The sequence below is a fragment of the Quercus robur genome, chromosome 5 (assembly GCF_932294415.1).
Source record: "Quercus robur chromosome 5, dhQueRobu3.1, whole genome shotgun sequence".
Taxonomy (NCBI): domain Eukaryota; kingdom Viridiplantae; phylum Streptophyta; class Magnoliopsida; order Fagales; family Fagaceae; genus Quercus; species Quercus robur.
The window spans coordinates 44341723-44362685 of NC_065538.1; the positions used below are offsets into that span (position 1 = coordinate 44341723).

Consider the following 20963-nt stretch of genomic DNA (forward strand, 5'->3'; position numbering starts at 1 on the left):
TATGCTCTCCAAAAATCTGTCAGTCTTTTATGTCCAAAAAATGTTCTCAAAGTTTTATCCGCTAGCTGTTACACGAACAATAACACGTCTACCAACTCCTGTGCAAAAAACAAAGAAAAAAACAAATTGTGGTCAGGTTTCTTTTAATATCAATAGTAGGAACCACTGAAGCCTGCAAAAACTTCAATGCCAAATATGAATCAATAAATAAAAAACAAAAACCAACAACTAAATGACAATATAAGTTTAAACTATACAAAAATCCCTTAACGTTTACGCACACCTAAGTCATGCCATATATCCCAACCAACTAATAATAAGGACATTTATTTTCTCTTTTTTTTTTTTTTGGTTGTGAATTGTAATTTTCGAAATTGAACCTCAAAAACTAAAATAAATTAAAAATGTATCAACTATATTGGGCAAGGTTTTACCCCCATAAGCTCCACATCATCAACGGCTCAACGATCTTTTCGTTTCCTCACAATTGCCTTCGCCGGTCTCGTCTTACCTGAAATTCAAAGGGATCACACATTACTTGAATGCACACATTCCCTATGCTTAATTTAATTATCAGAAAATGTATGATCTGAGTACGATCATCACTTAAAGCACACAACATCATATGCAAGTCCTGTGACATTCTATTAAGGTAAATGATAAACAGTTTACATAGCATGGAGGTGCACTGCCTAAATAATAAAATATAATGCAAACTAAGCAGAAGATTGTTAATCTGAACAATCTGATGAACATGTAGCAGTTAAGAAAGATGCCTTCCTAGCTATGCAAATAATTACTTTATCATTATGAAAATAGAAGACTATGACATATAATGACATAGTAATAGTTCCTTTATGAGTTTTATATGTGTTTTATAATTATGCGCAGTCTATGGATAGCTTCCATGTTTCCATAAATCATGTTATTTACCGTCGCCGGTCCCACAACCAGGGGGATGTATGTCAGTGCGAAGTGATCTTCGCAACCCATGTACCGGCACTATATTCTCACCCTGTATCTGTTCGATTTGTGCAGCCGGTTCGTCAGGGTTAGGAAGTGAAGGGTCCTGGGTGGGCTCAGCTTGAACTACAGGTGGTGTCGGTCGGCCAGGGGTGGGTACAAATATACAGCCACCGTCGTGGGCAGAGTCGGCAAACAATGGGGGAGACAGCCGAGTGGGTGGTGGGGACCGAGGGCCAGCTTGGGCACAGGATGTGTGTTCTGCACTATTCTCATGGCCAGGGGGGTGGGATGGCTGGGCAGCAGCGTCAGACGTGCATCGCGATGACCCGACACCATCCATGTACATGCCCCAGTCGCCCTCCAACGCCTCATCATCTGCAGAAAAACAGTTGCATTTATTAAGATAACCACATTGAGTCATAAAATGTCTTACTATTTGCAGCGTAGATATGATTCAATGGCATTTGACCCTTTAAACTCGCTTAATTTGGGTGCATGAGACCTCTCATATACACACTCACATGCACACAACCAATCATACAAAATGAAGTCTCATGGTTGCTTGAATTTCCGGTCCAATGTTCTTACTCTGAATTCTGATTGAATGCTTTTCCATTTGCAATGGCAGTATCATATTTTGCCCCAAGCTAGAGAAAATGGGCAAATGCCCATTCCAAAAAAACAATTTAGCATTTTGCCGTCTTTCCCAAATTAATTAGGGAAATACCCCTCTTTTTAAACTCGATTTTCTCTAAAACAAAGTTAAGCCCTATAGTGACATTTGTAAGGATCCTATAGTGAGTTTTTAAGGAACTATAGTGGCATTTTATAATCCAATCTCCATAAAGTCGAGTTACATGCAATTTTTTTCTCTTTTTGTTACCTATAATTGAACTTCATGGAAATCGGATTACAAAACGCCACTATAGGTCCTTAAAACGTCACTATAAAATCCTAAAAAACGTCACTATAGAGCTTAACTTGATTTTCAAAAAATCGAATTTAAACAGAGGGGCATTTCCTAATTAATTTGGAAAATACGGTAAAATGCTAGATTGTTTTTTTGAAAGGGGCAAAAGCCAATTTTTTCATACAATAATTATTTCAACTTCAACAATAAAACATTGTTTCTAACAGAAGATTCAAAATGTGAAGTGTAACCAAGGGCGAAGTGAATACGGTGTAAACCCTATTGTAAAGTGTAAACCCAACATCAGACAAGGGCCAAATGCGTAAGTAATCGCTTGACCCGCACCTAGTGCATGTCGTTCATAGAATCCAATAACTATTGTCTAGTGTAAACCCTTCCCAATAAAACTAATACTCACGCCACCTAGACGAGTTACGTATAAACCTTGTTTTGTTGGTAAAATCTAATAAAAATTTGTTTTTAATTCATCATTGGCATATTAAATTAACTATAATAATAAAATTTATAAAACAAAACCTTTGAAATACAAAGTCCAGCTTTGTTTAGTTGAGCATGTACTATCATTGTTATTACTATTTTTTAAACTCTAATTTTATGAACGTCATAGTGTGATCACAACTTTGAATTTCCTCATATAATGCTAATTTTATGTTCATGGTCGCATAGCAATATTTTTAAAAGGAATTACATTGGCATCCATAGTGCTCTGTGCTTTATACGATGAAAAAATGATTTTGCTGGACTTTTGTTTTCATACATAAGCATAATATATTAGCATTGATGTGTATATGTTAAAAGTGGATAATAGTATTGTGATTGTAGTTGATAAGGAATGAATGAAACAAGTTTGCATGTCTTACATTTCAATACATATATATATCGCTTGGAAGAAAAAAGTGCTTATTCCCATTGGTTAATTTTTATGATAATTGCAGAACATTGTAACGCTACTAATTATACCATAATTATGAGAAGGAAGTGAAAATTAACACTAAAAACATGTTACCAAACAATATATACTTTGCTACTATAATATGTCCTCTAAATAAATTACAATTGAAAGTAGTAGAAGTTAAAGTCAATAAGAATTGAAGGTATTAGAGTTGGAAGTTACCCAAGACATCGTCATCCTCGTGACCACGTCCACGACCTCCACTGTATGCACGACCTCCACTGTGTCCACGCCCTCTAGACCCACGACCTCCCCCACCACGGCCTGTGGCCTGTGTGCTCGCCTCAGTCACCGTGGCACGCGCATTCTCCAATGCCGCTCGGCTCATCTCTCCGACAAGATCCAGCGTCCTCTTCAGGTGGTTGTACACTGCGGAGTTTGGTTCGCATTGCAATAGTAATTCCACAGTGGACTCAACCTGCGAAATAAAGGAGTCCCATTAAAACTTCTTTCTTTAGTTTTGTGTTGTGCAACACTAGGCCTTTAAGTCCAAAGCACTAAATCTGTTTTATCTTTGCATTAACATTTTCTTTGCATATTATTGGCGAAGGTCATGTCAATAATTTAGTAAGATACTATATAAGATGGTCTTTCACCAAGAATTATAGTGTTCGATCAAATGCGAGTTTGAATTTGCTTGAGTCTTCAGAGTTGTATCATCTTATGCTTGCCCCACTAAAATGAGACTATAAAAGTGAATGAAAAGGTTTATGTTAGTTTATTTCAAAGTGCAAATCATGCAATGTTATGCGATTATTAAGTATTCTACCTACTGCTGAGTCATACACTGATTAGTATTTTTTATATAACGAATTTGGCATAACCTAATTATATGATATCAAAATCTGTAGAAAAAGAATCCCTTAATTACTTTTCTTCTATTTGATGAGCAATATATGAATTGTATAAAATGGGTACCAGAGAAGAGAACCCTTCTAGTCTATGGACCTACTAACATAAGTCGTAAAAAGAATATATAATAGGTTGGAGTAAAAGTAGACATTGCAATGGAACCCAATGTTATAAAATGTGCAACAAAGTTTGCAGTATAAAGTATTTGGCTAGTTCCTTTTTTAAATATTTGTCTAGTCTTTTTAAAGAATCAGAGGTACAAACAATATCATTATTACATTTGTTTTCCTAAATAAATGTAAATTAACTAATAATGGGTTGGGCCCTAACTATGAGGAACAGGGCTGGCCATAATCCCAATCGTGTTGCAATATCATATTCTCTTTGTCTATGGACCAAACCCAAATTTATGATAATCCATAGATGTGCTAAACCCAACCCGGTTATACTAATTCAATGAGACTGCTCCACTTATATTTTCTAAAATAGCTTACTTTTGTGACCATACCATGCCTCAAACAATCTCAGTTTTAGGGCAAATTTCATATGGAAAACTAAGTGGGGTGATATTACAACAGCCACATCAATGAGCTCCTAGCTAGGAAAAAGCCAATGATTAATTATTAAATTCTATCATGAGTACTAATTTAAAATGCAACTTTGATTCACTGTTATTTGACCAAATATAAGTGTAGTAAATTAACATGACCAAGTAACTTACCACTACACACTCTTGGTGTGATGGTCACTCCACAAATTTACTACACTTAAAGGTGAAAGGCAACCTTAAGGTGCCAAAAGAAGGGGGAAAAAAGATTCGGTTACTTTCTTCCTCTTCTCTCAAGAACTTTTTTAGGAAGCCCATTATGAAAAAAAAAAATCCTACAATTCTGTGTAATTCAATCAACTTTTGCAAGATATGGACTGGGTTTTCCGAGGAAAACACCAAGCTAGCTAGGGACGGTACTTTAAAGTATCCATAACTAATTGGTACTCATTACCGCATGTTCAAAAACAATTTGGCAAACCTAAAAATAAATAAATATACCCTAATGAATATGAAAATGTTCTCTAAAATGAAATGTTCTCTAAAATGAATATCAAAATATTGATCCAATGACTCCACTCATCAAAAAATTCTCATAATGCATGCAGCAACACACATATATTGTCAATCCATAAAAGAAGCATCGAATTGTTGCCTTACCATTATTTCCCAATACGCCGAGTCGCGTGTAATGTACCGTCTCGTCGTCTTTCGGTACGACTCCATGTAAGCAGCAAGGTATGTCGTGTCCCCATCCAATGCCGATGCATCAGCAATATGTTCCTCTCTATGGGCCCATCGGTCAATGTAGACAGCATGCTCTTGCACCCAATCCTTATCTAGTTTACCTTGGAGGGAGATTTTGTGGAGATGAACGGACGTATCTACAATATCCGGTGGCACTTGCTTCATCCCAAACTGACGAAAGACACGTTCCGGATGATGATCCTCTACTATCCAAAAATAGATCAATGGCACATTGGCCCTCCATATTTGTCGGCCAGCAGTGCAATATGGGGGCAACAACTCTAGGACATCGATGTAGGGCTCCCAGACAACCTGCATAAATGGTCAACAATAAGATGCCTGCCAACAATAAGAGAAGCTCAGAGTGCTACTAGTGTGGCAGCCACATAATAAAAAGCTATGATGCTTGAATCAGAAAATATGATCAAGGAGAGAATTACTTATTAATTATGGTTGTCACCTTATACCTATGTATGATTTGAGTTCTTTCTTAGATAGAGTTGTTATTTCATGTCATCGAAAACATTTTCTTATCTGTATACGTATTCCTTTATTGGCTCGAGCTATAACTTGCCATCAGTAATCTGTCTACAATTATAGCATGCATGCTTACTTTTTATGTATCATTGAATTTCCAATAATTTTATATTTATGGTCATGAATCATGAACTGCATGAATGTGGTTCCCCACTAATTATCTCTAACTTTGGCAAAGATTTGTTTGTCGGAAAAAGGGAAGGTGACTTGAGAAAATCCTGATATATAATTTACACTATCAGACATTGATTCACAATCAAAATTAAACGTAATTCTACCATCAGGAGAATTTCTTATAGTGCTGGATTTATGAGTTAACATATTATTCTTTGCACTTCAATTAGAACAAACAGTATCACTCGACGATCATATGTGGACAACGTGAAGCACGATAGAACAAACAGTATCAATTGTGACATGAAGCGGTAGAATACCTGGTGTGCCCGTATACTCGACAGTGACGCACGATACGCAACTAGCACATGTGTCGCATGCTCTGTCGTGCTCTTCGGCCCCTTCCATCTAGTAAACATATAATTTCAAACAATGCTCATTAGTTATCATCCAAATAATAGATTCCAAATAATTATCATGCAAATATTCATGCCACTGTAGTACATTTTCAGTGTACTTGGGTTGCCTATTCTTTAATAAAAAGTTCTAAAGTTATATATCAAAAAAATAAAAAATAAAAAATATCATGCTAAATTTGGAACTTTTCTTCTCTAGAATGAAAGACAGAAAAAGAGTGGCTCCTTTATTACTACAAGCATGGTGTAATATCTTTTTTTCTTTTCAATCTTGGATTCCCATTGGGTGCACCTATAACTTACCAGTTAAAAAAAATAAAAATAAAAACAAGTCAAAATCAATGAGGGACTTATTGTTTTGTAAGAAAGACTTATTGAAAGTCCCAGATTGAAATGAAAGGGGATACTATACTTCCTCCTCAATAAATACCTCTCCATCAAGAATTTCAAACATGAATACATTGTTTAGTTTTTGCAAGGGCCTGACATTGTTTAGTTTTTAATGTTGGGCTAGCTTATGTGTAAACATAACATATGCATGATATTTATATATATATATATATATATATATATATATATATATATATTAGATTGTTACTTATCAAAAAAATAATATACAAGGTTTTCTTTTGTAAGAGAATAAAAATATTTAGTAATTAAAAAAGGGGCCAAAACTAATCAAACTGCTCAAAACCAGGAAGCGGTTTGACTGGTTTTGAGCCCTTCCAATTTTTTCCTGGTTTTTTAATGTGGACCATACCAGTCTAGGTCCCAGTTCACTGGTCTGTAGTCCACTGGCCGCTCTGGTCTGCTTTAAAAATTTAAGCTCCTTCAACTTTGCATTGTTGGATAAGTGAATATGGTGCTTTACTCAGGGAAATGACCAATTGTGGAGATGCCTTCTGAGAATTAAATACGAGCAAGATTCCCAGTGGACTATAGACGGAGTAGAATTTCCACACGGAGTGGGACTGTGGAAAGGAATAAGAGCAGGTTTTGGGAGTCCTATAAATTTATTAGATTTCAAATTGGGGATGGCATGATGGTGAGGGTATATGGCCTGATGCATGGTGCGGGAACAAGTCTTTTAATTGGTTAGTTTACGTTAGTTTATGATCCTTTCCAAATTGCAGCTAACAAACATGCTAGGGTTAGTGATTATTTGGATGTTAGGGGTAAAGTAGTGCATTAGTACCCTATCTATGTTAGGCAATTGCAGGATTGGGAATTATTGTCTCCCTGCCCTGTTTGATTTACTGTATTCTCAATGGGTTCAGCTTTGGACAGAAGACAGCATATTGGAAACTAGATAGAAATGGTGACTAACTCCATGTGAATGTATCTTCAATTTCTTGAATTTTCTTTACCCTTTTCGTTTGTAACATTTTGATTCGACAATGGAACCCCACAATCACAAAACCAACTTGTGATTAGGGAATATGGGTCGTTCACGGTGGTGGATAAAGTTGGGATTTCGATAATTTGGTTGGGGTTGGTCTGGTATTTGTCCTTCACCGGGTAGTAGAGCAATTATAGAAATTGTGGATCATTATAGAGAAATTGGAGAAATTGTCACATTGAATACTATTTTATATTATTTATTGACAAAATATAAATTCTCCAATGACATAACCGTACATAATTTCATTTAGTATAATTACTTTCTAGTAAGAGTTTTAGCATGATACCAAAATTTATTTCTCAAAAGAATGTAGTCAAAAAAATTTCTTTCGACTGAATTCATTCTACCAAAGTTTAAAATCTATTTGCAGTTGTCTCCTCAAATGCTGCATTAGAAGCTACAAAAGGCAGATTGAACCTATGGCATTAGTAAGCATCTCATGACCATGGACCCTTTTAGGACAAGAGGCCAGTCCCTAAGCTAATAGAGGCAATTTTGATTTGAAACAGGCCTATAGCTTCATTAACATATCAAAGTTACCATCAACCCAAAAAAAAAAAAAAATCAAAGTTACCAGAACTTCCATTACCTTCATAACCATTTACTTGGCAATGTATGCAACTACCAATCCACATAAAATGTTTATGCTACACATCAAAAGTGATACCAAATAATTCATGAGGTCTTTAACCTTTAGACTAAACAACAATGACATACGGCAGAAAAATATTCTACCACCCAATCTAGAGACTGAGATAAAGGAATGCCAAGAATAACAATCATCGATGGAAATGCTAAGAGGATTTAAATTAATTTCTAAGCTCTTACTAACCCACCGTGATGCATATTGGTTAGCCAAGTCCTACAATTAGTGCCAACGAGCTCTTGACTCATGTACATCTCATATATCAATTTATGTATATTCTATGATGAATGATTTTTGAAAACCAAAAAACCAATACTTCATTTCTAAACACAATTATCAAAAATACATTAGATTGAAATTTGAAGGAGGAATATTAAACCCAAACCATCTGAGAAGTGAAAACCCAAGGTTATCTATGATATCCAACCATCATTCTGGGTTTCCACCACTTATTTTACTAAAAATTAGAAAGATCTAGACATAGAGAGATTCTTGACTTAGGGATTTGTTGAAAGTATATGATTTAATCTCTTCTATCTTCTTCTGTATTAGAGGTGTGATATACATGTAATATATACTTATTTGTCTTACCATATAAAAATAGTTAAGCATAGGGTAAAGTTAAGTTATGGCCCTGATTCTATTTTTTATTTTTTTATAATTTCATAGTTGGAGTGGGGGATTTGAACCCTAGATGTCTACGTCGGAAACAATAGGAGGTGCCAATTAAACTACAAGGCTCTTGCCTAGGTTATGGCCCTAATTATCTTGCAAATTCAGAACTACTACCAGGCAGAAAAGGACATTGGCCAAAACAACTATGCTTTAGCATTGCCAATACATTTTAGCATTTCTAATATTAACTAAATGTAGTAAGATATTGGAATTTAAATTGGAATCAGACTAACCAAAATAATAATAATGCAAATATAATGATTGACATAAGGTGAAGAAATTTGTCTTTCGCAAAGTAGCATGCTTTAATCATAGAAGCAACATAGTCTTACAAATATACGTAGGCACCACAAATCATACCAAACATTTATTGAAAAAAAATAAGAGTACTTGACAATTGTATCAAACTACTCAAATAACATACCGATTGGCAAGGGGACCTGCCTCCACTGGCGGTAGTGGCAACCTCATAACAGGGCATATCAATGGGAACCTCGAATACGCCCACAGCTGCACCAACATCACTGCTCCACCAATCTGCTTCGCCTTCGACTCCGATGCCTTGCATAAGTGCCTGTACAACCAGGCTAATGCCCCACTACCCCAACTGTACCTCTTCGCGTTGCTGATTGGGTTTAGGAACTGTAGAGGCAGCACCGACACCCGGTCTGCTGACTTATCCATAAACAAAATCGTCCCCAACCGATCGAGTATGTGATAGCGCGCATGTTGCTGCACCACCTCATCAGTAGCATCCGCAGCTAGGGGCCCACTAAATAGTGCATCCAGCCACGTGAATCTGAGCCTCGCCCCAGCAAGGATAGAGGTGTTCTCATGGGGATGCGGTATCGGGTCTGGTGGACGATGACCCAATAACTCAAGACACAACGTAGGCCAATCCATCTTCACAGCCCCAGTAATTGGCAACCCATCAACAGGAACCCCTAGCATCACCTCAATATCTTGTAAGGTGATGCTCATCTCTCCATGCGGTAGGTGGAATGTGTGCGTCTCCGGACGCCAACGCTCAACTAGTGCTGTGATCAACGCATGATCCACTTCCAAGTTTGGGACCTTGAATAACCCTTCAAAACCCGCCTCAGTTATGTACCGAGCAATCCGTGGGTCAAGCCCATGCTCGGGTAACTTGCAACTTCAGCGTCTGCAGTTTAGCACGCCTGGCACTACCTGCACACGAAAGAGCATTGTCTTAGGATAGTGCACACGAAATAACTATAACAATGCTACATAATAATAATATGCAAGAAACAGTAGGCTAACTAGTTAGTCCCGAACATTTTGCAAAACGTTAGTTACAATGTTAATTGCTTATTCGCTCTACCTCAATAGCAGATAGGATCAAATTCAACATCAATGACATTGTTTAAAATTATCACTAAGGTGATGGGCATCATGTTTTGAAATGAATGAACAAAGTGCCTCACTATGTCAAATGGAGTAGGGAATTAGGAATCAAGGTCGTTAGTTGTCTTATGTGTAGCCACGCGTAATTGTGTGTGCATGTTTGGAAAAAAGAATAGTAGCGGATTCAATTATTTATTGATTACTATAGCTTCTAAATGACATGTACTGACTTTGGACATGTACTGACTTTGAACATTTCTGCTCCACACAATGTTCTTGATTATTTATGCTTCATGCCATTTTCTCTTTGGATTAAATACAATTCTGCGTAAACCAAAACATTCTACCATGTCCAAAGTCTATTTGCTAAGAATCAAAGAACCCTACAAAAATAAAATTAAATGATTTCGACATGTTCAAAGTTCAGTACAACTACACACCTGACCGGCTGGCGTCTCCCAAAGCAGCGTGGATCGATGAACCGGCTGCCGCGTCAACTGTGTACCAACCGTCGGTCCAGGATCCACATTTCCCACTTGCTGCATATCTGACACGCATGCAATCATGTTAGACACGTAAACACAGACAAGTAAACACAGGCAAGTAATAGTGAAGAAAAGCTTGGCTTTTGCAAGTAAACACAGGCAAGTAATTGAATGTTCTACAACAAACTCACAGAAACAAATACAGAGAGACAGAGTGAAAGAGAGATTTCACAGAAAATTGAAAACATATAATTGCTAAACTGAATTATACATCATGCATCTATATACACTGATTTTCAATCGATTTAATCATATCAAGGAAGAGTTAAAGTAAAACACTAAAATATAAACAACCTAACGTTCATGGCTGCAAGGCATAAACATAAAAGACACATAGTTGCAAATTGTATAAGCAACCTAACCAACCAACCAAGTTGAGATTCAATGTCTAAATCAAACAAAGTAAACCAACAAATGAACAAAGCATAATGCAAACCAAACAATCAATTAAGCACCACAAAAAACACCATTCTAGAACACTAAAACATAGCTCTAAAATTAAAAGGTACCCAATTACCAATTAGCCCTAAACAAGCCCTGCCACCCATGAGTACTAGAATTTCCCTTCTTTAATCGAAGTGTAAACTTCCTTCCTTTTGCTTTTGCTTGTTCCCATACTTGACATCACACTCTAAAAGAAATTTTATTTAATAAAGCAAGAACTGAAAAGGGTTCATTGTAACTTAGTGGCTACTGAGGTGTGTTTTCAACAAAAAAAGGGGGAGACAAACATGGAAATAGGTAAAGGTTCCATTAGAGACTCTACTGCAATGGACATCTCACTCACAAGCACAGCTTTCGAGGCAACTAATAATAGTCAAATTAATATTGAGCTTTATTAAATGGATTAAACAACTGTGAGACCTATACCATCAAATGATGGTGTGTGCATAGTTATGTGTCAAATGAACACTGAATTGGTGACCATAACAGTCCAAGACCTTTGCTTTCTTCTCTTTTAGGTTTTGTTCCTTCATTTGTTTTTATGAAGTCGATTATTTTTTCTCTTAGAAGTCAATTATATTTTTATTGGTCAAGTCTTGGTCGTAAATTAGGTTATTAGTAATTCATTTCTTTTCTTCAAATCAAGCAGATTTTTTAAAATCAATAGTTGGCTTTCCTAAGTCAACTAGAAATAGGGTCAAGGTAGTTAAAGGCGAAAGGCAACCTTAAGGTGCCAAGGTGCCAAGGCCTTATATGGCCCGATGCCCTAAGGTGTGAGGCGACAAGGCCTTTGGTGCAGCCAAGGCCAGCCCATTCCAGAAGACCTAGAATTTACCAAATAGTCTTCATTCTGGGAGAACTTAATTAAAAGCATTCCAACAGTGAAAAACATAAAACAAACAATCAAATAAGTGTCAAGTCAATTCAACTTTAGATCGACCAACGAAGGTCCCAAGATAACTCTTCATCATCTAAAATTCCCAAATTAAAAGGTCTTTAAAGAAAACTGCAATCAAATAACAGTACATTCAAGTTTAGACTAAGGAAGGTCCCGATAGAACTCTTCATCATCTGAAACATCCCAATAGACTAAGCCAATTACATTCCCATCACTGACTCGTACGTTTTTAATTTCTTATCATTTTTCATCTTTGACTGTTCTCATCTGATTCACCCATGGTAATGCCTTCTAATTGTTTAATCAATTGGCTTATTCAATTGGTTAAAAAAGAGCTCTCAATCTTGTGCTGTTAGAAAAGACTTAACAACTAACTAGTTAAAAAAAAGGAAATTCAGCAACCTGTTACAAAAACTACAAAGCAGCATTTCACATTTACAAGCTTAGATGCTCCTGCATCAAAAACTGCTATCGATAATCTTATTGCAAAATGTTTACAGTTTACAAACAGACATGGAAATTTCTGACTCAGCTGGTTAAGTGGGGTCACATGTCAAGTGTGATGCACGCACGTGCGCCACTTTTTTGTTAATATAACACCAACACATACAGCAGGACATTGTAGCAAGGTTATAAAATTGGGGAGTCATTAACGAATTTCGAAAGCATGGAGGACATTGTAATCAGAGTAAAAGTTTAGGATCGAACAGTGTAATTTATCCTAACAAAAATTTTTCTTTTCACAGCTACTCAATCCCTACACTAGCATGGTGGTATTATCAAAGATTTTCCAGGATGGAATCATCAAGGCATCTCATTCTGATAAGAAATACTAGGATAGTGAGCCTACCATTGTTGTTGCTAATCCTTTCAATTTCGATGATGGGTACAGATGGCGTAAATATGGGCAGAAGGTGGTTAAGCTACTACAAATGTACATGTGTGGGTTGTAATGTCAGAAAATGGGTTGAGCAATCTCCTGCCAGAGAAATGCCTAAAATTAAGTACGAAGGCAAACATAATCATGAAATGCCTAACAAGCTTGCAAAAGAAATTAGTGATTCGCAATATCTGGCCGGAAATATGAACATTCTAAGTCACAATTGGAAACAAAAAGTGACTGTGAGGAGGAAGGTGTTGCAGAAACAAGAAGTTAATTCCGACACACAGAAATCAATACCCTAGGGAAATAAGTATAGTAGGCCAAACCACCAAAAAAATAAATAAATAAACAAAGCCCTAGGTCCTTCAGAAGCACCCTAGAGGATGTACTATTTCCATTCCCAAAAGCCACCACAAATCTCAATGCTCCCTAACCTAACCCAACCTATTATGAAAGGATTGGGTGACCCTAAAAGGCCACTAAGGCCACTAACTTCCCTTTTCAACCCCAAATGTAATAGATGATAATAATAATAATTCGATGTACTTAGTCAACAAACATAACCCACAGAAGCTGCTAATCTGACACAAGACAGGAGCTTCAACGGGCTTTAATACCAAATTTGATGTAGCCTTTTTAGGAATTTCAACACTAAACTACATTCTTGATAACATATTGATTGTGTTGATGACTGTTTGGTATTTAAACAATAAAAAAAACATCAAATAAACAAAGATAAAACATTGGGCAATCACACGTAGGCTTTCCTAAGCACTCACATTTAGGTACGAGATAGCAATTGCGATTGAAAAAAGTTGGAATGTTCATTATATAGGCTACTTCTAAATCCTTTCTTACAAAGGCTAGGAATACTAATAACCAAAAAAATAAAAAATAAAAAAAAGTACTTAAACTTCTAAGACAATTCTAGTCTCTTAAGACAATCAATTATGCATCTGTACACAAAATGTAAGTGACTTTCAACTGATGTGGTAAGTAAGTTTATATGTTCCCATATGATATTACAAGGATAATGACATGAAAAAAAAAAATTACAAACCAAAACTTAGATGTTGAATAAAAACAATATGGCACAGTTACAGCCGTAAGCAGAGTAAATGGCAGCAAAGGTTTTAGGATGTCCATGGTCTGTGTGTAGATATATGCGTGCATATCCATTATACACACATTATATCTATTATAATAATAACTAAACAGAGTGGAAGCTTGTAAAAGCCAGTAACTTTGAACCTTGTAAAACCAATAGCTTCTCAATTCAACATCATTCAGCATTGAATTAAAAAGAAATTTTCCCTAATTCAAAATCATGACATAACTTGTGACATACTTTCTGGAAAAAATAGAGATTAATTTGATACACTTTCAAACTATATGAATTACAAACCAATTTCCCCTAACAATGAACACCGTTGTCATGCTAACTCTATTTTACAGGAATTTCTGCCCTAGATGTGCGTCATAAAACACTTCAAAACCAAACCCACTTCAAAACCAAACCCAACAAAGCTAAAACAGCAACAATAATTATGAATACAGATACACAACAATCTAACAGCGAAAAACTTAGGAAGCCACACTCAAATCAGATTACATGCAAAGGGAAAAAATTACAAATTTGAACTCAGCATTTACAAATTACCTTAATACGTTTGTAATCCTTTAACTCCGAAGACAGATTGGGTTGAGCTTCGGCTGTGGTGAGATTGAATAAGTGTGGGTATGGGTATGGGTATGGGTTTCGCTTCAACTTCGGAAAGGGTCTACTGAACGGTTTGGTTTGGGTGCGGGTAAAAAGAGGAGAATCTGACGGTGGCCACTGACGGTGGCTACTGAACAGACTGGCGGTGGCTTAGAATCGGACTGAGGAAGGGAGAGAGACTGTAGACTGCAGAGGAAGGAAGCCAAACAGTTTTAGAGACGTTACATTTAAAAACTGGTTCATATTACGCACATAACTCGATTTCCAAATTAACGAGTTCCAAACAGTAACGCGGGAATATTTTATTGCCCAAAAGCCAAGGTGGAACGACAGCGTGGCAAGAACCTGCCCTCAACTCGGTTTCTCAATAATCGAGTTACTTAAGTAACTCGCCGTTACGGATATCGAGTATCAAAACAGGGGCACGCCCCTATATAGTTTCGAAACAGGGGCATTATGCCAAATATGTTTCCCAGAAAGGGCAAAGGGCCAGAATCCTCGCCACTTTGAGGCAAATAACACATTGTCTGCTCCATGTGAGTGAAGGCCCATGGACTAAAAGGCATGCTAGTCCATTAATGATTTCTGACAAGGTTTGTCGCATTGTTCCTCAACTTGTCCCATAGAATTCAACTAATCAGGTTTAGTCAACAAATTTTCTAAATCGTGACTAAATTAGTTTTTCCTATTATCCAAACTAAAACAAATCTGAAGTGTACCTCCTGTTTAGCAACACAGCAATTAAACGTTTCAATCCATAAGCAAATTGGACATTAGGGATGTCCTGAACCTGCTATAAAGCCCGCCATGAAACCTTGCATTGACAAGGCATTCTTGTTCCTCAACTACCAAACTTATTTCACTCTTAATTGTTATTGAATTAACATTGCAATATCATTTTAGCACAATGCTGCTTACTAGACTCTAGGCAACTTTGAGCTATTAGCCTCAAAGAAGTCAAAGCGGGACAAATATCATTTATTAAGCTCAAAACATCTGCTGAGTCTAATAGCATGGACTTTAAACTTGCAAGTAAAAAGAGCATTGAAGTAAAACTGGAAGTATGAAAATGACCTTGATTAGGATAATTGCTCATAATCTGTTAACACTTTGCCTTTGGTAGAGACTAGAGTTGCTATTTGCATGCCCCCTCACCCTCGAGTAAAACTGTGAAAAGGGCACCGACACTCTCAATAGGCAGTTGGCAATTCGTAAATGTTATAGACAACCTCCAAACGCCTTAAATGATAGAAAAAGGAAAGGCAAACATTTCTCCACCATCGATAAGGGGGAAGAAGAATAAAGACTAGATTTCAAACTGGCAAGACAATTTCAGAATTGCATCAAATCCATAGTTGTAAAAATTCAAAATTCTCATTACTAGTTCATATCTCTTCATTCTATAATGGCTTTATCTTGATTCTTTGAGTGCATAATATTCCAGCCATACAATGGTAAGCACTAACAAGCTTAATGTCCTCCTGTTAGTACTTCTCACTGCTTGCACTTTCCTAAATTAATTCCTTTAAGGTTCAGCAAAAGGTCACCAGCATTCAAGTACACGGTGTTGACAGAATTTGATATTGTCTGCGCTATCTCTCTTGCAGCTTCAATTCTTCGAAGCGTGATGAATGACTCATTCTTGGCAATAGCTTCACCAATTAGCTGGGCACTCTTGGCTTCACCCTAGTAATTAAAATTTAAAGAGTAATGAGAGAGAGAGAGAGAGAGAGAGAGTAATCATATTGAACTCAAGAATATATTACTCACCTGTGCCCTGATGATGGCACCTTTCTTATCTTGCTCGGCTTTCTCAACAATATATTTTGCCCTCTCAGCTTCTTGAGCAGCAATCTGCTTAGCTTCAATAGCAGATGTAAACTCCTTACCAAAAGTTAGGCTTGTAATTGACACATCATCTAGTGCAATGTTAAAGTTGGCTGCCCTTTTATTCAGTACATCACGAATCTCCGCACTAACTTTCTGCAAGGAATAACAGGTTGTAATTTCATTTTCTGGAATAAGGCAAAAATGAAAACCCTGTCAATCACTAGCTCAGATGATAATGTTATCGTCAGTTCAGGATTCACTTTGTCCAAAGATATGTCAAGGGTGGGTGTTTTATGGGCAGTTGGGCACATATCTAGACAAGTTTCTCATAAACATGTCTACTAGTAATACAAAAATTTATAAATGATACAAGTACAGAAGAAAAAAGTTCTGGTGTCAAACCTCTCTCTGAGTGAGGAGCTGGCTAGCATTATATCGAGCAACCACGGATTTCAGAGTTTCATGAGTTACTGAAGGCAGGACTCTCTCATTATAGTTCCGACCAAGAGTTCGGTAGATTGTGGGCAGCTTCTGTGCCTCAGGACGTGTAAGAACTCGAAGCCCTATCTTGACCTGTTAGACAAATATGTGTTGCACTAATTAGTTACCAGAATATGGAAGAAAATTCCAATTCCCAGCTGCAAATGCCAAATTAACATAAACACAAAATGCAGCCACAAAAAAAAAAAAAAAAAAAAAAAAAAAAAGATGAAAAAGCTCACTCTCTCTCTCTCTCAATTTTATACACACATATTGAAGAATTTGGAGAATTATCGAATCAAATTTATAACTATCATCCAATTTGGAGAACTATCATCAAATTAATAATTAAAAAAAGGCCAATAATGTCTTTTTAATTCAGGTTACAATAATGTGAGTAATGAGATCAAAAGAATCACTTGATGGATCTATGCTGAATTCACATTAGCTGGATTAGTTTTATCATAGTAGTTCATTTACATATATCATCTACAGAATTTCAAGCTTTAAAAACACAATTTTAAAAAAGAAAATTATAATAAATAAAAAACCCTTGAAAATTCATTTATGTTATTGTGTGAACCGTTCCCAAGATCACTATTTCAGGCTTTGTCCAAAACTTACAATTTAAAAAACATAGCAACGTTCCATTTAATTTTACAAAAGGTAAGCAATCGAATTTCATTTAATGACTATAGGCCCATAAATAGAGGTAGGAAGTATAATTATACACCAAATGACCACTAAACTTGTAAGCCTTCCCAAATTTCTGTTCACAAACCAAAAGGACCACAGAATTTCACATCAAGAGACTTTCCAGAAAATCTACCCTGAGGGGAATCTTATAATCGATTCAAATCATCCCCTAATTGATAAAGTGATACAGAGACAAGATGGTAAAAGATAAAAATCTCCCTATAGAACAATATAATTTCAGTAGTGTTCCCTATAAGACTTGCAACAAATATTTATCAGAATCCAAAACTCATCACATTTTACTTATAAAAAATACAAATATTCTATATATTCTATAACCATGGACTATCTCGTTAAATTAAGCAGCAGAAATTTACTATTCCAATTTGGCATCCAGAACAAATTTTAGTTTATTTGTAATACCGATGAAATTTAATCAGAGTTGCATAAGTTTTTTTATTATTATTTATAAGTTACACAAGCACAACATGGATCATGAGCCCACTATCTCATGAAAAAATATTTTGTATCAAATGATACCATATCATCCATATCAAAATCCAATAAATGAGAGATATGTGTACAAAAATAACTGCCCACTAACACGTCTTTCATTTGTTAGTATAGTAAGGTAGTTATTTTTTACTGACATGTTTTATACTTATTAGATTTTAATACTGTTGACATAGTATCATTTGATACCAAATCCCTTCTCATTGAAAGTTAAAACCTCAAAAACAAAAATGTGCACTACTATTCTATTCCTCCTTTTTTATTGGAAATAAGGGATAGTCTAGAAAAGAAATGTACCATTTGAAGATCACGACTCCCAGATGTACTCTCAACAAGATGGGGTCGAGCTCGAACATCATAAACTATTGGCCTTTCAAACCATGGAACCATTAAGTGTGTTCCTTCAGTGTAAACCTGCAAAATAAGATATGCGATCAAACAATGTAAACAATCAAAAAAACATCTCAATTATTGGATTTGGACACTAGAAATGAACGGGGAAAAAGAACTATCACAGTGAATGAGTTCAGCATTACTCATTGAACATTAATCTAAGGTCATCAATGGGAGACAGAAACAGCTTAAATAAAAACAAAAGAGCAAGCATTACTCAAAATGCTTGCCAGCTAGTAGAGAACTTATGAGCATCAAATCATGTCAACCAAAGAGGTGTTTCAAGAGTTGTTTATTTTTGTCAAAATGAGGAGGCGAGGGGGGAGAGGTGGGGTTTGAAAGTTTAGAATAGATGTTATGTTTGAAGAGGTTTACCCTGTCTTTGACACCGTGTATGCGGTTAAACACAATAGCCCTATGCCCTCCCTCAACATTGTAAAGACTATGGTAAGCCGCATATAGACCAATGCCTCCAATAAGTCCCAGCCTTACCAATACCCTAGGCAGCTTACTGGCAGCAGCACTCATATCTGTATACCTGAGAAATAAGCAAATCAAACACCAATATGATTAAATATACTAGAAATTTCATATCAAAAGTAACCATAAAACGAACCTATTATATCATCTTTAGAACTAGAGTCTACTAGACAATGATGGAAAATGTGCAACAGAGAGAGAAAAGGAACATACAAACGGAAAGTAAGCAATAACTGAAGCAAAAATAAAGACATTTCATACATATCAGTATTTATATTGCACCAAAAAATTTCTATATTGTTCTTCTCCTACAAGGATAAACCAAGTGATGATTCAGGGGGAAAAAATAGATGAATTTTTTATTTTTTCAAAAAAACGGACCAGGAATACATGAATCTAATAAAGCTATTTGCAGTCTCCAAACTCAGAAATGCAATATCATGTCAATCAAGTCATTTGAGAAACAAATCAGAAATAAGAAATAATATTCAACCAGTATCATTCCACATCTTATTCACATAATACCCACTTCAATTATAATTAACAAAATGCATTTTCACGTCAATCAAACACTTTGACCTCGAACAAAATCAAGCCCTAGTCGATTAACTAAACAATCTTCTGTGTTGACAACACCAAGCATGTTTATATAACAAAATATACATGATGCCATCCTACCCCCGCATCCCCCAAAAAAGCAATCACATACAGACACAAACTATTGAATCTCTTATTTGTGTAACAATAGCTTTATAATCACTGTGTCCAAAAATATTGAACATGAGTGTTGGAGCATTTTAATATTAAATAATTAAAATGAATTAATATTACAACATAAATGTAAAATGTAGGAGTGAATATGGAAAATGAGGAGTTGTGAAAATGTTTAATCTCACATTGAAAAAGAGAGAGACTATTTTATTCTTTTTAATTGTAGAAATTAATGGGCTAATATGAATTGTTTTAAATATTGGGCTAGATACGTGCTTAAGGAGAGGTGAAGAGTGGAGGTAACGACACTTGTTGGGTTGTTGTATCCTAAGGGAGACAAGTCAGAGAAGGTCTGCACCGGTTACAAAATTTAGCCAACCAAGGGCTTGAATCTCCTTAAAGAGAGTGAGTGCCGCAACCTCAGTCCAAATAGTGTTGTGTAATTTTTTCTCATTGAATTAATAATATTCAGAAATACTATTCAGTTTTTCTTTGTATTATCTCTATTATTATTGTGTTTGCTCCAACAATGAATTTAATAAAATATAAACTTCTATGACTAGAAAACAAGTTTGAACAAAAGTAGAAAACTACAGCAATCAAACAGAAAACATAAAAGAAACATAATACATCAAAAATATCAAATTTTAAGCACCCCATGCATAACACCAAAAGACAAAGAGAAGTGGTTTACTATAAATATATGTTACTTATACTATTCTTCCAAGACCCATCAAATTCTGAAAAGAATACTTCTCATAATCCCGAATATACACATACAAATATACATCATATATTAACAGAGACTAGAAAGAGAGAGTAAAAACCTTGATATGCCTCAGCGTTTTGAGTCTTCTACTTCTTCTTCACGTAAGGACAGGACAAGGTGAGGAAAAGAATAGAGAAATAAAAAGGGTTTTAACCGTCTTTTTCTTTGTCTGCAAGTTATGGTATGGAGCGGGTGACTCATGGGCCTTGTCGGGTCCTGCCACACCCAGCCCATATTTGATTTATTAATTAAGGGCCCACTTGGATACAGTTTATTTTATTGAAAACTGAAAATACTATAATAAAATAATTTTTAAATATGTAAAGATTCATTTTTAATGAAAAAATTATAGAAAAATAAAATTTATTAGTCTCATAAACAGTACACAGACCCACAAGTGTACATGGCTTATTTTGCTGGTAAACCGTATACGGACAGAAAAGTCATGGGT

General features: G+C 35.8%; 2 protein-coding genes across 2 annotated transcripts; both read right to left on the reverse strand.

Annotated features, from left to right (window-relative positions):
* Window positions 1-433: 433 nt before the first annotated feature.
* Window positions 434-9936, reverse strand: LOC126728224 (serine/threonine-protein phosphatase 7 long form homolog). The gene is made up of 6 exons (XM_050434088.1): window positions 9210-9936; window positions 5967-6054; window positions 4909-5307; window positions 3012-3267; window positions 934-1341; window positions 434-511 (listed from the first exon to the last, which is right to left on the reverse strand). The coding sequence occupies exons 1-6, from the start codon at window positions 9764-9766 to the stop codon at window positions 462-464; spliced, it is 1758 nt and encodes a 585-aa protein (XP_050290045.1). The 5' UTR covers window positions 9767-9936; the 3' UTR covers window positions 434-461.
* A 6034-nt stretch (window positions 9937-15970) lies between these two features.
* LOC126729087 (prohibitin-1, mitochondrial-like) lies at window positions 15971-20661 on the reverse strand. Its single transcript, XM_050434816.1, has 6 exons — window positions 20571-20661; window positions 18928-19090; window positions 18457-18573; window positions 16873-17043; window positions 16411-16623; window positions 15971-16326 (listed from the first exon to the last, which is right to left on the reverse strand). The coding sequence occupies exons 2-6, from the start codon at window positions 19078-19080 to the stop codon at window positions 16135-16137; spliced, it is 846 nt and encodes a 281-aa protein (XP_050290773.1). The 5' UTR covers window positions 19081-19090; window positions 20571-20661; the 3' UTR covers window positions 15971-16134.
* Between the last annotated feature and the right edge of the window lie 302 nt (window positions 20662-20963).